The 17,176-nt window shown below is 35.5% G+C and overlaps 4 protein-coding genes across 4 annotated transcripts; 1 reads left to right on the top strand and 3 right to left on the bottom strand.

Annotated features, from left to right (window-relative positions):
* The first annotated feature begins 639 nt into the window (after positions 1-639).
* LOC141706741 (uncharacterized) lies at positions 640-4,697 on the top strand. Its single transcript, XM_074509561.1, has 4 exons — positions 640-1,105; positions 2,622-2,849; positions 4,144-4,169; positions 4,250-4,697. The coding sequence occupies exons 1-4, from the start codon at positions 785-787 to the stop codon at positions 4,470-4,472; spliced, it is 798 nt and encodes a 265-aa protein (XP_074365662.1). The 5' UTR covers positions 640-784; the 3' UTR covers positions 4,473-4,697.
* Positions 4,698-4,819: 122 nt separating this feature from the next.
* LOC141706742 (uncharacterized) lies at positions 4,820-6,198 on the bottom strand. Its single transcript, XM_074509562.1, has 2 exons — positions 5,854-6,198; positions 4,820-5,692 (listed from the first exon to the last, which is right to left on the bottom strand). The coding sequence occupies exons 1-2, from the start codon at positions 6,025-6,027 to the stop codon at positions 5,105-5,107; spliced, it is 762 nt and encodes a 253-aa protein (XP_074365663.1). The 5' UTR covers positions 6,028-6,198; the 3' UTR covers positions 4,820-5,104.
* A 1,090-nt stretch (positions 6,199-7,288) lies between these two features.
* LOC141684312 (uncharacterized) lies at positions 7,289-9,025 on the bottom strand. The gene has a single exon (XM_074489228.1). It carries the CDS (start codon positions 9,023-9,025, stop codon positions 7,289-7,291), a length of 1,737 nt encoding a protein of 578 aa, XP_074345329.1.
* A 3,303-nt stretch (positions 9,026-12,328) lies between these two features.
* Positions 12,329-17,063, bottom strand: LOC141706740 (uncharacterized). The gene is made up of 7 exons (XM_074509560.1): positions 16,721-17,063; positions 15,242-15,469; positions 14,514-14,587; positions 13,916-14,075; positions 13,650-13,769; positions 13,434-13,542; positions 12,329-12,738 (listed from the first exon to the last, which is right to left on the bottom strand). Exons 1-7 carry the CDS (start codon positions 16,943-16,945, stop codon positions 12,557-12,559), a joined length of 1,098 nt encoding a protein of 365 aa, XP_074365661.1. The 5' UTR covers positions 16,946-17,063; the 3' UTR covers positions 12,329-12,556.
* Between the last annotated feature and the right edge of the window lie 113 nt (positions 17,064-17,176).

Below are 17,176 nucleotides of genomic sequence, written 5' to 3'. Positions count from 1 at the left end.
TAAAAAAAATAAAAACTAATTTGAGATGAAGGGACGATAAAGATAATGCAACATAAAATATATATTCAATCCATAGTATTTCCATAATTTTGTTACTCACTCAACTCTAATTAGTCGTCATATTTGATTTTAGGGTGATAAAATTAGTCAAAGTTAACTGAAAATTATAAATATTTTGTAACTTTCTTGTAATTAAAAATATCATTAAAAAGTATATTGAATCTGTTCTAATATACTCCCTCATTCCCTTCCAATTGTTTACATTTCTGAGAAAGTGTCCGGCACGCATTTTAAGGTGCATAAAAAGTATAGTTATGTTACTTATTTTTACAATTTTCTTTTTATGAATAAAAGTTGAATGTTTTAACTTTTATTCAGAAAAACAAAATTGTAAAAAAAAATTACAGAACTATACTTTATATGCATCTTAAAATGCGTGTCGAACACTCTCTAAAAAATGTAAACAATTGAAAGGGACGGACGGAGTATAATTTTTAATTTCTAAAATAAAAAAAAAACATTTTTTTGTCAAAAATTAGATCAATCAAACAATACAAGTTACAACCAACTTGAGAAGAAGGGATATTAATATTAAAAAAAATGCCCCATCATCTCTTTGAAGCCATAAATAATATCCAAAATATCCATAAAAATCCAGCAAGTGCAGCAAAGATAATGTTGGGACTCTCATGAGTTTGAGCCAAACTGAGTCTCTGAACACAAACACTTTAACACAAAAAAAAAACACAATCCATTATAAGAGTGTTTGTACAAATTGAGTTCAATGTTGCACTCTCATCATTTCATCTCATCTTCACTTCACTCTCCGTCTATTTCTCATCCTCATTTTCATATTCCCTCTTTTTCTTTCTCCCCACCTCTCCGTCGGCCCATTTCGTTCTTTACCCGACCCGGACTCAAGTGTCTGGCCCAGCCCAATGAAGATGTGGGCCCCGTTGAACTCCCGCCAGAATCTAATTCAATATTTGCCACGGATGATGACCCCACTAATCTCCAAGTGGCTACGAGTGTGCTACTCACTGGCGCTATTTCTGTCTTTCTGTTTCGGTCTCTTCGACGCCGAGCTAAGCGTGCTAAAGAACTCGTATGCATTTTCCCTCTTCGCATTTATTTAGTTTGCGTATGCTCTGTTGAGTAACCTGCTCATCTAAAACGTTAAAATTATGGCATTAGAGTAATGCTTTACCAAAATCTTATATTAGTATTCTAGCGGGCTGGCATGTATTCGTGTACAAACTATTTTAGCTTACAAACTCCGTAGACGCTTAATTATAAAATTTGATTGTAGCTTGTATTGAATTATATGTGTTAATGTGTAATGTTGGCATAGTACTTGCAATATTATGCTTTAAAACTAGTACCAATTGCAATACTAAAGTTCACATTTAGTTAGATTTAGGCATATTTTATTTGTGGTTGAGGCAAACATTTATAAATACGATTGTAGTCTTCAAAATAGGACTTGGATAAAATGATTCTCCCAAAATTGGTTGAAATAGATGAAATATAAACTTCCCTATTGCAATTGATATGCTAGCCAAAATGCAGGTATACAAGATGTACAGTCCCCTGTGTATTACGACTTACGAGTTAGGGGACATCTGTAATATTGGATTACAGCCCGGTTAATGGGAATGAAAATAAAACTTCAGTACAAAAATGTATTAGAATCTCCCATTCTAAAACTTCAGCCCGGTTAACAGGATCTTATATTATATTCTAAAACATAGTGGCATGTGTTCGTGTACAAACTATTTTAGCTTACAAACTCCGGAGACGTTTAAATTATAAAGTTTGATTTTAGCTCGTTATGTTGAATTGTACTATGTGTTAAGGGTAAAGTGTACAATGTGTAACGTTGACATACTCACTTGCGATATCAAACTTAAAAAACTACCAGCTGCAATACTAAGGTTCACATTTAGTTACATTTAAAATGATTTTATTTTGGGGTGGAGATAGGACTTGGATAAAATGATTCTCAAAAAATTGGCTGAAATAGACGAAATGTGAACTTTCGTATTGCAATTGATATGCTGGGCAAAATGTAGAGTCCTCCGTGTATTACGAGTTCGGGCCATTTGAAATATGGAATTTTAACTCGGTCAACGGGAACGGGAATGAAAGTTTAGTATAACTCGGTTAACAGGAACGGGTGTGAAAGTTTAGTACAAAAATGTTTTAAAATCTCATTCCCATTGTAATGCCACGATCCAGAATCTAGATTTCGCATACCTTAATTGTAATTTCCTCTTTATCACTTAAGTTTATATCTGTGAACTATAAACTAATTTTTAATTTTCAGATTACATGCTAAGAGTAGAACTCTGCAGGGATCTAGAGACCCAAAGATTTTGCAATTTTTTGCTAGTTCTGCAAAATTTGTTGACCCTTGGTTCTCCGTTCACATTTGAGCCAAAACCTATATCATAAATTGATATTCTAATTTTAATGTATTTTTATCTAGTAAGTTTTGAAAGCTTATCATGGTTTGTGGTGAAATTGTGATCTTGATTGCAAGTATTTCCATCTTGCTTCAGTCATTCATTTTTATATTGGGTGTTTTGTTTCCTGAAATGGAGTTGTTATGGTGGAATTAGAAATTCAGGTCAGATGGAGTGAAGAAATCAATAAAGGAAGAGGCGTTGGAGAGTTTAAAAGCAATGACACCAGCTGCCTCACTTGAGGCTGATGCTAATTCCCCTCCCTCCGTTGCACAAACGTTGTTGGGTGGGATATCTGCTGGTGTGATTGCTCTTATCCTTTACAAGTTTACAACTACTGTTGAGGCATCTCTTAATCGCCAGACCCTTTCCGATAATTTCTCGGTTTGTTTCTCCATTCCATTTATTTTTCTTAACTTCTCAATTTGAGCTATGTTTAGCTGATAAATATGCTTGTGCATTGTCATCTCTAATATAGACATGAAAAAGGAGATCACCCTCTATTGGTCTGATGCAGGTCTTCGATATCACTTTTGTATAGTGTAGTGTGTGACATATTGCATAATCCAAATGGTAGAGATTTGGGAGGGTTGTTAAAGAAAAACAGGCATTTAGAAATTATCGATTTCATTGACCCTTTTCTTAATAGCAAGCATCAAGCACCTTAATCAAAGACTCAAATAAGCTGAAATTTATTTTTTTCGTTATCTCAAGTAACATATTGCCACACATTATATCATTTTTAATTTATATGTATGACCTCATAAGTGGGGTTTGCATCTAGATAAATTGAAATTTTCCAAGTCTCTCTTCTTTGGCTACGATTTCATTTAATAGCCATTTTAGCTTCCTGCTTACATATGTAATATGTTATAATAACCAGTTAAAATGAAGGGGGAAAGCATATTCCTGTCAGCAAAGAATCCCACATTATTATGTGTTTATAAATGTCATCACCTTTGCTTTTCCGTCATTGTTGTAAAATGTAACCCCTGTCGGCATGTCCCATCGTTTTACATATAGTGTCATCTTTTAGGTAATCATTCACTATATGTCGCTAATGATGAGCCCCTACTTATTAGAGAAACATTTCTTCCTCCTGAAAGGTTTGCTTGTACTTAGCCTCAGGAGTAGCTTATCCCATGACAAAAAATAGTTCACATGTTTTCAAGAAGTATTTGACCTTCCCTACAGACCTGGCTCAAATACTTGCTACATTATTAATTTGACTTTTCTAGAAGTGAAAGCATACAGTGCAGTTTGAAATATATAAAATTTAAATGATATCAACGTATTCTATACTACGTGCAGTTTAAATTTGGTTAGTTGTTCTTTAACCATATCTGCTCAGTTGGCGAATTGTGTACCTCTAGTGATTTATTTCACTATAATTTTAAAAGTATTGAAATTACTCATAGAATATGCTTGCATTTAGATTACCTTCAGCTTGTGATGATGAGAAGATAAACCTAATTGTTACCACTCTACGGAAACAATAAATCCTATGCACTTGAGAATTTTTATAACATTATGAAACTGATAATCCTCTCTTGCGATCTTATTTCTTGGTGAAAATAAGTTCTCATGTTTGTCTGTTTATGTATTCTATGTTTTTCATTGCTGCTTTTGCGGGCCATCATCCTTATACTGAATCTATTCTTCCTGTACAAATTTCCAGGTCCGTCAGATTACAGTAACCATAAGGTATTCTCAATACTCTGTTAGTATGATTTAGTAGGCTTTACTTAAAAATGCTGAAAGAAAAATATCTCTACTTCCTGCAGGACTATAATAAATGGGATTTGCTACCTGGCTACTTTCGTTTTTGGCATCAACTCTGTAGGTTTGTTCCTTTACTCGGGACAGCTGGCCCTCAACTCTTTAATGGGTGAATCTACAGGCGAGGAAACTGCTAAAAGAGCAGAAGGAAGTTCAAATCTGACAGAAAGTGATAGCTCTGAAATGAACAAAAGTAGCGGGGATAACAATGTAGATAGTATGAAGTAAAAAAAACAGGTTCAACTGGCAAAACAAATTTTGTAGAGATGTTGCCAGAAACTGTAGTTTAGTTGCAAATTTGATGTGCAGTTTCACTATAATGGTTCTCATACATGATTGCATTGTGTTTAATATGGGTGATTCTGACCCCATAAGTCTATTATAAGAGGAAAGTTTTTACATTTTGAAAATGCAGAAATGTCCTCTGATTTTTATGTGCGCGTGCGTGGACACACATATCCTTATCCTAGTAAGTTCTCTTGCAGTTATTCTGCAGTCCTTTTAAAGTTACAAATATGGCAAGAGATTTGTAGATTACACTCCTTAGGTAGCAGCCATATTTCATATTTGGATAAGTTTCGCTTTTCTTATTTAAGCAAGGAATGGTTTAAACTAGATATTGTCTTTTTTTTGACTAATTTGGCTTATGGCTTATATGCCTTACAATTGAGTATCTGTCCTAACAAATCTCGGGGGTGAGCGAGAATCGAACCCAGAAACCTGGGACGACAAGAGATACTGTCTTGGTTTGGATTTACCTAGTTGAAATGATAAACGCTGAATCCTACAAGCTCTACTTGATTCAAGCAAGATTACACATTTGTATTCTTACAGTGCTAGATTACATCGGACTTCCTACTCTAGTTCACATTTGCTCCTTCTTGATGCCTTAAACCCCTTGTCACGGAAGCTAGTTCCTCTCCAATCTTGCGGAACTTGGTGTTGTGCAGCTGTTGTTGAAATTGGTACAGTGGAGTTAGATTCCGGTCTAAGATATACAGGATAGCTACCAGAACTATCGAGGAAACAAACATTGGTATTGGTCCGAAAATCCACATTATCAAAGTGGTAGCAATTTGAAGTGCTCGCATCCCCGCCATATAGAAATGACTTGCTCTGATAAACGGCTTTTGTACGTAGTCAGCTGGTATATCGCAGTTTGGAATGCTAATCAGAAACGCAGCAAGGGCATAGTTTCTCGTTGTTTGTATGAAAGCAGCGAAACCAACAAGGAAGCAGCAGAGCAGAGCAATGTACTTGATTGAAACAACGGTTGGACTCGAGTCTCCGTAGATGAACCTGCTTGTAAAGATGTCTTTCTCATTAGAGCTTCCTATCAATGCTCCAATCAAAGAGCTGAGTACAAGAGAAACTGAAGACAGGGAGCTTGCTGCTGAAATGTTGCTATTGATCACAGCTACAGTTGTTCCTTTGTCTTTGGCCTCAAGCTGAAATTTTCGAGAAATTAAGCTAAACTCAGGTAATACACTCGGTTACTGCTAAGGTGGTAGAGGAAGACCCGAACATGATCTTATAGTCTTTAACAGTTACAACTATCTGATGCAAAAATACAGATGGTATGTATATAGTCGACTTTCGGGTAACTAACCTGCATCATTTTCTCAACCCAGATTTTCTTGTAATAATTTTCGGAGCCCTGTGCGGTAGTCAGAGGAAACTTCAGGTATCTGTAACAAAAAAAGACATGATAAATGAACATGATTAGTATCCCAGCTGGTACCAGGACTCTATCCAGGTGCTCTTCATGCCATTTCCAACTCATTTTCCTTATGCAGAGTATCAATGTTCCTCAGAAAAGTTGAAAAATCTTGATTTTGGTGCTTGACAAATGACATTATGTTTCGTGTAAAATTAAAATTTCAAGATTATTTAAAACTTTAATACAAGTGGGGGATAACATGATGTTGAACTTTGAGGGTGTGCAAGGATTATTCTAGTTGGGCACAAATGCAAAGTGTTTATAAAATGGAAAATTACTGTGCAGTCACAAGATTCAAGACTGGGAAAGATAGCACTACAAACCTTTTGAATAAGCTCGTTAATATTTTTTTATGAATTTAAATTTGAAAAATACATGGTAGCGGTTCAAATTTACAGACAGTAGCAGATTCCAAAGAAGCAATACTTTCGATAGAGCGGGGTAAACGAACCGAACTCGGACGAACTTTTAACAAACTCAACAAAATCTTAACGAACCGAACACTGTGCGATAAACTTATCGGATAAAATTTCTTGTCCGAACTCGAGTTCAGTAATATTCAAACCGAACACAAACTGTTCGCGAACATATCGAACCGAACCAAACCGAACACGAACAGTTCGCGGACATCATTTATATATATATTTTTTAAAATAATTTTAAATATTATTGTAAGTAAAAAATTATATCAGACTATTAATTATATATTTTTTCATAAATAAAATATTTATTTGAAATAATTATAAAATCTATTTAATATATATTATTAATAATACATATATTATTTATACATATAATATTAAAATATACTATTTTTTTCGAACTGAACTCGAGTTTAACGAACGAACCGAACTCGAACCGAACTCGAGTCGAACACCTTAAAAGTTCGGTTCGTTAAGATTATCGGTCAAGAAATGTTGTTCGAACTTGAGTTTGATAAGTTTATCGAGCTCAATCTCGAACGAACCAGACGAGCTTAGCGAACAGCTCGTTTCATTTACAGCCCTAACTTTTGATATCTAAGTAGAATTATATTTCGTCCGGGAAGATGGTCAAGAGAAAACGTATTTTGCAGTATCGTGATAAATTTTCGTGTTCAACACCCTTTCATACCGGTGGAAATTTCATAGATATATTATTTTCAAAAATTAGGTCTCGGGGAAGAAATAAAAATGTTGAGACACCAAAAATAACAAAATCCATTCGAACTCAAAAAAATCAAAATGTACAAAATACACACCAAAAACTCACCATACTACAATTTCCACTTAATTAAAAACAAAAAATAAAATAAAAACTACGCCTAGGCTTGGCTGGGCTCGGCTCAACACCCAGCTTTATTCTTCCAAAAACAAGCCTCTTGAGCCAGCTTAGAAGCCGTCCTCATCGGCTCAGACTTACACCTAGTCAACACAAATGGCTCATAAGCCACTGCATCCCCTAGCTTCTGTTCTATCATACTCGCCATGGAGGCACCTCCACGCGCTGCCGGTAAACAACACGACGCCCTCCCCGGCTGTATATTTTGTGCCGCCGGGTACGGCGGAGGCAATGCGGCAAATGGGTTGTGATTACATTTAGAGTCCACACTGTTCCTTTTCTTGATCACCGGGTCTTCATATTCGGGGGTGGATTTTTTAAGTGGCGGCGGCGCGTGAGGCGCGTGGGGTTTTTTCTTTTTCCTAATGAAGTCTGTACTGCAAACCCATGTTTCTTTTGACACCTCCATTGATAATTTTGGCTCACACATCATTAAGAGCAAACATTCCGGCAGCCCTTGTGTTGTTTCTCTCTCTCCTTTCTTGATTTTCCGACCAGGTTCTCTCTCTAAAACTTCACCATTTGCCTTGCCTTCTAATGCACCATCTTTTCCACTTTCTTCTTGCACTTTTTGTAAAATTGAATCATTTTGATCAAATACCAATGCATCTTCTACATCTTGTTTTTCTTGCTCTTTTTGGCCATCTAAATGTACCAAAACATCACGTTCTTCACTTACAAGAGCTTCTAGTGTACTTGCAAAACTTGATTCTTCCTTTTCTTCACCATTTTGTACTTCATGTGAATCCTCTTCTTGTTCACTCTTCTCATGCATCTCTTCATTGACATGCAAAGCCTCTACAAACTTCTCTTTATCATTGCCTTGTACCTCAATTTCCATCTTCGCATCCTCTTCATTTTCTTCAACTTCATTGATAATATTATAAGAAATTGAAGCTCTTCTTTCCTCAAAAACCTCCACAACTTTAACCTTATCAAAACTAACCACTTGCTCTTCTTTACCATTCCCATCCAAAAACTCGCAATAATTGGTTTTAGCCCCGACTGTTTTGAAATCCTGGTTCCGATACTGTCCATCATCATTTTCATCATTAAAATCACCACTTTCCTCATCTTCATCTTCATCAATTTGCAACTTAGGTTCCCAAACCTTACTAGCCAAAGCTTCCATCTTAACAGGATCAGATCTACATCTCATCAACAACAATGCATTCTTAGGTGGAACACATAGACTCACTCTCCCACCTTCATTAAAATCCTTAATCTCAATTTCATCAAACACATGTCTCCTAATCACCTTCTCATCTTCATAATCATGATCCTCATCATTTAACCACTTCACCAAATGATCTCTCCTCTCTCTCCCATGATCTCTCCCATCTCTCTCCCCAGAAAAACAAGAAGATTTACAAGGAAACAAGCAACTAAACTCTGATCCAAACCCTCTCAATGTCTCACATATAGTCAAAGGCAAATGCACCCATCTTTGATTCCTATGTGAAGAACACTCTTGCTGATGATGAATACTATTCACACTACTTTGTCTCTGCACCTCAATTTTTCGAAAACTCATATCCCCACTTCTCCTTCTAGACAAATGCCTCATTTTCTCACCCTGTTTCTTAGTCTTAACTCTCACTTGCCCAATGCATGTCACTTTTGGTGACGAGGGTTCCGGGTTCGAGCCAGAATTCTCGAACCCGGAACCTCGTTTTTTAGTCTGGAACATAGGAGAACCCTTGCCAGGACTCAAAATAGATGGCTTAGAGGGTGTTTTCATTAAGTGAAACAAATGAAAAGCTCATTGGATCTATGACTATGAGTTGGTGCATGTTCTGTCAGAAACAGATGAAGATGACTCCATTAAAAAATGGTTTTTAATTTTTTTTACTTTTTTGTTGTCGTGGATTCTTGTTACGGAAATAGGCTGAATTTTCAAAATTTTTTGATAAACCGCTCAAAAATTGGTTAAAAATATTGATTCGATTTGACCGATTTCCGATAAATCATCCAATTTTTTAAAAATCGTCCGATAAATTATAAATCAGTATCTCAACTGAATAATTCCGATTTTCAAAATCCATAACACCTGCATGAATTGTGTTAAAGAGGGTGCTGTAAAATTTAGTTGAGGGGTTTAATAATGGTAGAGATTCTTGAATGGGGTGTAAGACCATCCACAACGCGGTCCCGGTTGATGTATTGGGACACGCGAAGTGGGTCTCTTCCCTCAAGTGGGACTCCAGTACCACTGTATGGCTGCATATGAAATGGGAGAGTCCCACGGCGGTGGGCTCGTCCCGATTACTTTCTTTTTTGTTTTTTAATCTGACTCAACAGCAGTTTTATGACAAAAGTGATTGACATGTTTTTATTTTAATAAATTTTTAATATTTTTATTCATTATAATTGATTAATATTAGATTTTTAATTTAAATAAATAAACTCTAGAATGTTTATGTTTGCTATACATTATAATAAGAATAGAAAACATAGTGGGAAGTGGGCTTCCACTGCATCAGATTGGCCATTTTTTTCACAGACCCGTTTGAGTGCTGACATGGCAAGAAATTGCAGGTGGGATAGTTTAAAATGGGACTAAACATTGCACATCCTCTAAGGAGCAGCTGTCCTGTGTAGTTGCAGAGATTTACAGGGAGAACGAGGGGAGAGTATTATTTTAGTGTACGTTACGTTATAGGAAACTACTACTACTGTATAATTATTCTGCCTTTCTATGCAAAATCTATTCATCTTGTGCTTTTTTATTTCTTGACTAGAGTGCCCTCCCCTTTTCGAAGTAACGGGATATACGGAGTTCGAATCGAATTTAATCGAGTTTATATTTAAATATCAGATCAAAGCGAGTCCACTATCGTTATTCTGGAATATTTATTACTGTAGAAAAAATTAAAAAATAAGATAAAATTTAAATGTACGAGGATATGAAGCCGTGTTTTAAAATTCGGTTGATTATGACTAATACCAGAGTGAATACTCGAAATTTGAAAATTAATTATATTTATATTTAAACAAATATTGATATCGAAAACGAGTACTTGATGAATCTAACAAATTTATTCCAATCAACTAATCAATCAATCCACCGTATCCAGTAAATACCGTCTAGAACAGTGTTTGGGGAGGGTATCATGTACATAGGCTTACCCTCGTTCCAAAGAATGAATAGACTGTTTTCGCAAAAGAACCCTGATTTGTGTGTACACAGATATGTGTGTTTTACGTAAAAATAAGCGGGACAATATTTTGATCCATGATTTTCTTTATATGGGACTTATCTATATCGTAAAACCATGTAACCGATTTTCACTTTAAGAACCTTGGGATGAAGGGGTAAAATAGGGAAAGGGTAAATTACACATGACATGTGCAGTTTACTGTACATGGATCCAAAAGATGCATTTGAACGCACGTGCCTGGCCTGACCCTACCCACTTTCTGCTTCCTATTTACGTAAACCCCTATGATTGAAAAAAATGACTCACGCGTCTGAGTAGTAAGTGGAGAAAAATCCAGTTTTTTTATTTGGGTTAGATGATCACGCGCGTGAAGAGAGAGTGAGTTAGGAAGATACTGAAGGCTCAATCCCAGCTGGCAGAGATCTGTGCAAGCAGAGGTGGCCAAACGTGCCGGTTCGAACCGCACATTCGGGACCGGCTCGTACGGAAACCGTAAAATATTCGGCCCGAACAAACCCGCCAAAAGAAGCGAACCGAATACGAATTTAATTTTAAAACGTTAAAACGTAGATATACATGCAGTCTTTTTACTGTTAAAACGTAGAAAGCTGCGCACCTTGAACGCGTGAGAATTAAACAACATATTGTCCTATCTAGTAAATTTTGGAAACGCAACTTATTTTTCAAATTTTTTGTGGAATTTTTTTTAAAAATAATAATTTTTTGATCTAAAATGCTGAAAATACCAATTCTGATAGTGTTTTGGTAGTGTATTGATGAAAATACCTATTCGGATACGCATTTAACATTTGGATATCCTATTTTGTACTAGATACTCATTTATCTAATGGGTATCAATTTTTTTTGATACGCATTTGGCAAATGCGTAACTCAATGGTAATACCTCAACTAAAAATGCGTATTTTTAGTAATTTTCTTACATACCCAATTTTGAAATGCGTATTACACCTAACGCAATTATGAAATCCGTAACCAAAATAATATTTTCAGCATATGTTTTGAAAATTGGTATTTTGAATAATTTCAACCCAAAAAATGGGTATTTTTAACCCTCACCTGTTTTTGTGACCATAGTTTCATATAATTTTAAAAAAAATCAAGATAAAATATATCAAATTTTGTTTTGAGAAGAACATGTGTCTCGTGTCTCATTAGATCCGTTCTTGATTGTATGCGAAATTTACTCTTAATTTTCGTTCGCGTCCATCATCTGCAGAGTCGCTCGTAAATATCGTTATCAAATACGAAAGCCAATTATTTTTAAAATCAAATTTATAAAATATTTTTTTTGGGAAATTAATTGATAATTTTTAGTAAAACAAAGATTTTTCAAAGAAGTAACATAATGGCAGGAGTAGTATAACTTATAAGTATCTGACGAATTATGTTCAAATGTTGTTACATGTACCATGTGATCTGATATATGGTGAAGTTTTTCTCCGAATCAAAATGAATATCTATCAAGCATAATCTTTGCATTTTGAATCGAAATTTGATCCTCGACAGAAATCCAAAATTCATACTGTATGGTTTTTGGAGGAATTAGAGTTAGGTGTGGAGTCACAGAACTGAAGTAATAATGTGTCCCCAACTCACATGGGCTGTTGTGGTCCTTTGCACAAATAACATAAGCCTTACAAACCTAGCCCACCCCAACAGCATTTGATGAGACATTACAACTTAAACTCCCTAATAGTGATGATCTTGTGTTTACAAGATGCTTCACCAACTTCATCTTTGATCTTATTCATATGAGAGAGACAGATAAAATGCATAGAAAAGTGTATCATGCAAGTAGGACTGGAATTCCGGTCGAGCGAGCCGAGTTTCGAGCCGGACAATTGTCTACAACTCCCAATACCTTTCTCTCAAGTTCGGATTCAAATTCGAATATAATAATATTTTCCTAATATAGGATTGTTGAATATTTGCTTTATTCTTTAAGGTCTCTAGGACTGTCAAACTAAAGTGGAGAGAACAAACATATTTTGCATCTACTTCAAAAACTGTTGAAAAACCCATTTACATAATGATGGTTTGGCATTCTCAGAATCTACTACTAAAACTAGAGTCCGGGAAGGTTTAATGGATCAGTCAACTTCGAGCACAACTTTGCCGATGATTTTTCTCTGATCTTTGGCCTCATGAGCCTCTCTCACTTGAGTGATTGGTAAGATTTTCTCTACTGGTATCTTCAACTTTCCAGCCGCGGACAATCTGTGAATCTCATGTAAACCTTCAGAATCAGCTCGCATATATGTCCACCAATATTCTGTAACATGATGAACATTGAACTGTAAGATACTGGTGTAACAATAAAAAAAGGAAATGCTACAAGATCTGGATATCACATTTCTTTCTCGATCAAAGGGTGGTCACAATCACTGTTCAGCGTACACTCAAATGTTGTAAATAGTACGCGACTACGAACTAGTAAGCAAAGCATGGAATATCTTACCTTGTCCATTTGTTTATGGCTTTATGCTGTAAATTTGACCAGTTGACAAGATTCCATTAAATTACCATATAAATTCTACAATATTTTTTTGATGAGAAACAGTTAAGGTGAACATTATAATTGAGTCTAAAGAGTTGGTAAAAGTAGAACCAATGAAAAATCAGGCTGCAGATATATAGTGAAGGGCTTCACTTAGAAAATCAAGTACTGCAGCACTAAGATCATTATATAATGCAAAACTAGTAGCTAGGATCTCGATTATCTACCACATAGTAAAAAAAAGAATGCAGACAAGTCTAAATTACACCTGCTATTCAGTTCACGATTCAACAAAGTAACACTCTAATAAGTAATAACAATTCACATCCAACGGTTTTTTTTATGGAAATGAATTTAATGTTCTTCAACTTAAAACTTTGGCTTAATCATACTAAATAATTAAATTCGAATATAACACTGTAAACATATATACAAATTATTCATTGTATTACAAAAATGAAGTTTATTACCTATTCCATGAGAGTATCGGTATTCCAACTGTTTCTTTACTAATATGGCTGTAGCCATCGGAAGACCAATAGCCACTCCATATCTATCACTCAATGATGCCGTCTCTCCCTACAGCAAAACATGGCGAATTATCAGATATATGATAAAAGAAAAGGGGAAACAATACATTTAAGATTTCTCGTAATACTATAATTTCAAACAGCATTTTCTCCTACTTGCAATGTCATATAGTGTCCACCTCGCTTTAAGAGACTTATTGCTACTCTTTCTGTCTCTTCCACACCAATTGTGTCCAATGCAGCATCAAAATGCCCTTGTAAGGATACTTCAACATCCTGTTATTAGGAAAGACATCTTATATGGTACAGATGAAGGTAAAAAACACACAACCAAACAGAATCATGTTGTGCAGAAAATTAAATATGGTCAATACTACAATCAGATGTCCTAAAGGGCTAAAATTAAAATCATATGTACCTACCTCAGATGTATAGTCAACAGCCTGTTCAGCACCAGCTGCCAAAAGCCGATCAATACTTTCATCAGCACATGTAGTCGACACATGACAGCCTGCAGCCACAGCAAGCTGAACCGCAGCAAAACCAACAGCTCCTCCTCCACCTATCACCAGTACTCTTTGCCTATGGGAAATAATAAAGAACAATTCTTTGTTAAGATTGCCATTTCATGACTATATGGACTCTACACGGATATCTATAGCAGCCCAAATAAGTACTAGTTATGAAAAACTTATTGCTAACAAAAATAATCCATGGGCAAGCAATCCAATAGAATTTCAGTTTTTTTTCCCCATTACAGATAAGCTTCTTTTATATTTCACTAGATTATAGAGGCAGCAGGCAGCCACTAGTGATGATGTGTATTGTTTTAAATACAAACTAGCAACTCCATGCTTACAATGTTTTCTAAAATAAAAAAGATTGTCATAAAAAAAGAATTATAAACATTAGGACCTTGCATGTAGACATTGTTCAGTTTTTTCTTTTAAAAAAACCACACGTATATTTAATGCCTCAAACTACTGCCTAGAAAGTTGATAATAGTTGCTCTAGTCATACCCCTTTGTTATTCTCGCAGTACTTTTTAGTGCACGCCATGCAGTCAATGCAGCAAAAGGAATGGCGCTTGCCTCCTGAGAACCGAAAAAACAAATTGCAAGTTAGGGATGGGATTGAATAAGCACATGTTCGTTCTTGATGGGATTGAATTTTGGTTCTAGTTTGTAGAGGGACTAGGAATGCACAATATTATGAATGTATGTACTATGTCCACAAATTAGTACAAATTGCATTCCTGTATCCATCTCATTCATTTACTTACATTTGAACTGCACTTTAGGATCAAGGTCATCTGTAACCCATAGAGTTCAAACTTTCTATGAATAATTCTGAATTCCCTTCGTAATATATAATTTTTACATCATAAGAACACAAGCAATTTGTGCTCCTTATCGAAACTTCATATTATTATATACAAAAAAATAGTTAAAAGGCACAGAAGATCCTTAATATTATGGTTATGGGCAGTAATTTTCCAAACATAGCACATTTGGCAAAACTTCTAGCCTGATGAAATTAACATAATATACATACACGCAATGTAAAAAAGTATTGGAACCGCCTATTTAAGAATTAGAGCTTCCTCTAATATGATGACCTCGACAACATCAATTTTAGATAGAGCAACTTCATACACACTTTTGGAGAAAAAGCACATTACAAATAAAAGAATCACAATGATCACTAATGTAATGTTAGCACCATAAGCTAAAGTCTCTAAGAATTACCACATGTGAAATTGATGGTGGTTTTGGAACAAGTTTATCTTCCGAAAGAATAACATAATCTGCATAAGTACCCCTCGCAGCTGTTGGATGCAGTGCACCAAATACTTCCTGACCGACACGGAGTGACTTGACAGAACCTCCCACATCAACAACTTCACCGCTAACATCACGACCCAGAATTATTGGTAATAATGGTTGAAAAATTGAACGCCCGTAGCCAGCTCGCATCTGAAATGAAAAGGTTTGCATGTAAGATACTGATCCTGAGTAGCGAAGTAATTTTTTTTCCTAAATATATCGAAGTAATTTGTGTATGTGGTAAGAATAAAGAAAGCAAATTCAAATTAAAAGCAAAACATCATAACTTACTGTATAGGACTGGAAAGCAAATTCAAATTGAAAATAAACCTATGTTACCCCAAATCTTCAATTTAACTTCGAGTACCCGTGTCGGACATTTGACACTCGGACTTAGACACTTATTTTAGGCCAAAAACATGTATATTTTTCAAAAACTTGTCGAGTCCGATACTTGGACACGTGTCCATGTCGGACACTTCTAGCCGAGCCTGAGTAATATAGAAGTAAACACCATAGTTTCCATTATGGAATTTTGTTTTCAGTGGCCTCGAGTGGACACCTTGCACTTGTATTATTAGAAGATAAAATTAAGTTTTACAAGTCTTTAAAAAAAAATTGGCATCCAGTTCACAAAGAATAGAAAGGGAATCACTTCCCTTTTGCTCCCAATCTTCCCAAATGTGGCAAGAAAGTTCCGGAGACATACATGTAAGGAAGTTCAATTCCTATCGTCCCCTTCCCTTCCAACATAAACACCTATGAACACAACTACCAGAAGTAACACCCTTCATTACGTTCTCTTTCTCCTCAAAATTAAACTCAGGAACGCAGTGTAAACCTTGAGCACATTATTAATTCCCATACTGAGCAAAATACACAAGCCTTTTACATACTCGAATAAATCTTCTTCACTTAAGTTTCAATAAACACAAAAATGTGCCCGAACAACCTATTCCTACTTCCTAACAACATTCTCCGCTCCAATCAAAATCGCAACATAACCTCCTCACACATTACATAATAATCTACCACATTCCCCTTCATAATTTATTTATTTTCGATAAAAGGTATTACAACAGTGATCAAATTCTTCATTAAGTTTCAATCAACACAAAAGAAAGTCCCCAAGCAACGTATCCCTACTTCCTAGTTCCTACATTCTCCACTCCAATAAAAATCGCAATATAATCTACTCACACATAACATAACAGTCTACCACATTCCCCTTTTTAATTAATTTAATTTCGATAAAAGGCATTACAACAGTGATCGCATTAGATAATTAAATAAAAGCATAATCGAAAATCACGACAGACATAAAGAACACAAAACTAAATAATAATCGAAACATATCGAAATCGAGAAAACTTAAAAACACAGTGAAAAGGACAGACAGACCCTAGTATCGAGAGGATTGACGGAGACGGCACGAGCTCGAACGAGGACCTCATTAGGGTTCAAATTAGGCAAACTAACATCATCACGAAGCTCCATCACCTCTGGACCACCGAACCGTGGCAACACCACCGCTCTACAGCTCGTAACGATGCATCTCAATTGTCCTAATTTGTTCGAATTAGTTGTATTATACTTTAATCTATTGTTTCTCATTAAGAACCGCATTTTTAGTGTGATTGCAAAAAGAGAGATTGTGATTAGTGAATTCAGTAAAGTAGAAAAATTAGGGTTAAAATTTAAGAGAGAGAGAGAAGGGGAGAGAGAGAGAGAGAGAGAGAGAGAGATTTATGAAATGGAAATTTTAGAGAGAGAGAGATTTATGAAAATACGAAATATGAGAGAGAGAGAGAGAGAGGAGCTACGTGGCAGCCGCTCAGCTACGACTATTCTTTTGAT

Source organism: Apium graveolens, chromosome 2 (genome assembly GCF_009905375.1).
Source record: "Apium graveolens cultivar Ventura chromosome 2, ASM990537v1, whole genome shotgun sequence".
In the NCBI taxonomy this organism is placed as follows: Eukaryota; Viridiplantae; Streptophyta; class Magnoliopsida; order Apiales; family Apiaceae; genus Apium; species Apium graveolens.
The sequence above is the reverse complement of the archived record's forward strand: the minus strand, read 5'-3'. Positions and strand labels throughout refer to the sequence as shown.

Excerpts from the sequence above, each read along its gene's own strand:
- LOC141706741 (XM_074509561.1), top strand. The coding sequence starts at position 785 with ATGTTGCACTCTCATCATTTCATCTCATCTTCACTTCACTCTCCGTCT. Across the intron at positions 1,106-2,621 it reads CTAAGCGTGCTAAAGAACTC|AAATTCAGGTCAGATGGAGT; the intron begins GTATGCATTTTC and ends TGGTGGAATTAG. Across the intron at positions 2,850-4,143 it reads CCCTTTCCGATAATTTCTCG|GTCCGTCAGATTACAGTAAC; the intron begins GTTTGTTTCTCC and ends ACAAATTTCCAG.
- LOC141706742 (XM_074509562.1), bottom strand. The coding sequence starts at position 6,027 with ATGAGTTGGAAATGGCATGAAGAGCACCTGGATAGAGTCCTGGTACCA. Across the intron at positions 5,693-5,853 it reads GGGTTGAGAAAATGATGCAG|CTTGAGGCCAAAGACAAAGG; the intron begins GTTAGTTACCCG and ends CGAAAATTTCAG.
- LOC141684312 (XM_074489228.1), bottom strand. The coding sequence starts at position 9,025 with ATGAAAACACCCTCTAAGCCATCTATTTTGAGTCCTGGCAAGGGTTCT.
- LOC141706740 (XM_074509560.1), bottom strand. The coding sequence starts at position 16,945 with ATGCGGTTCTTAATGAGAAACAATAGATTAAAGTATAATACAACTAAT. Across the intron at positions 15,470-16,720 it reads TCAATCCTCTCGATACTAGG|ATGCGAGCTGGCTACGGGCG; the intron begins GTCTGTCTGTCC and ends TTTTCATTTCAG. Across the intron at positions 12,739-13,433 it reads CCGATACTCTCATGGAATAG|AATATTGGTGGACATATATG; the intron begins GTAATAAACTTC and ends ATCATGTTACAG.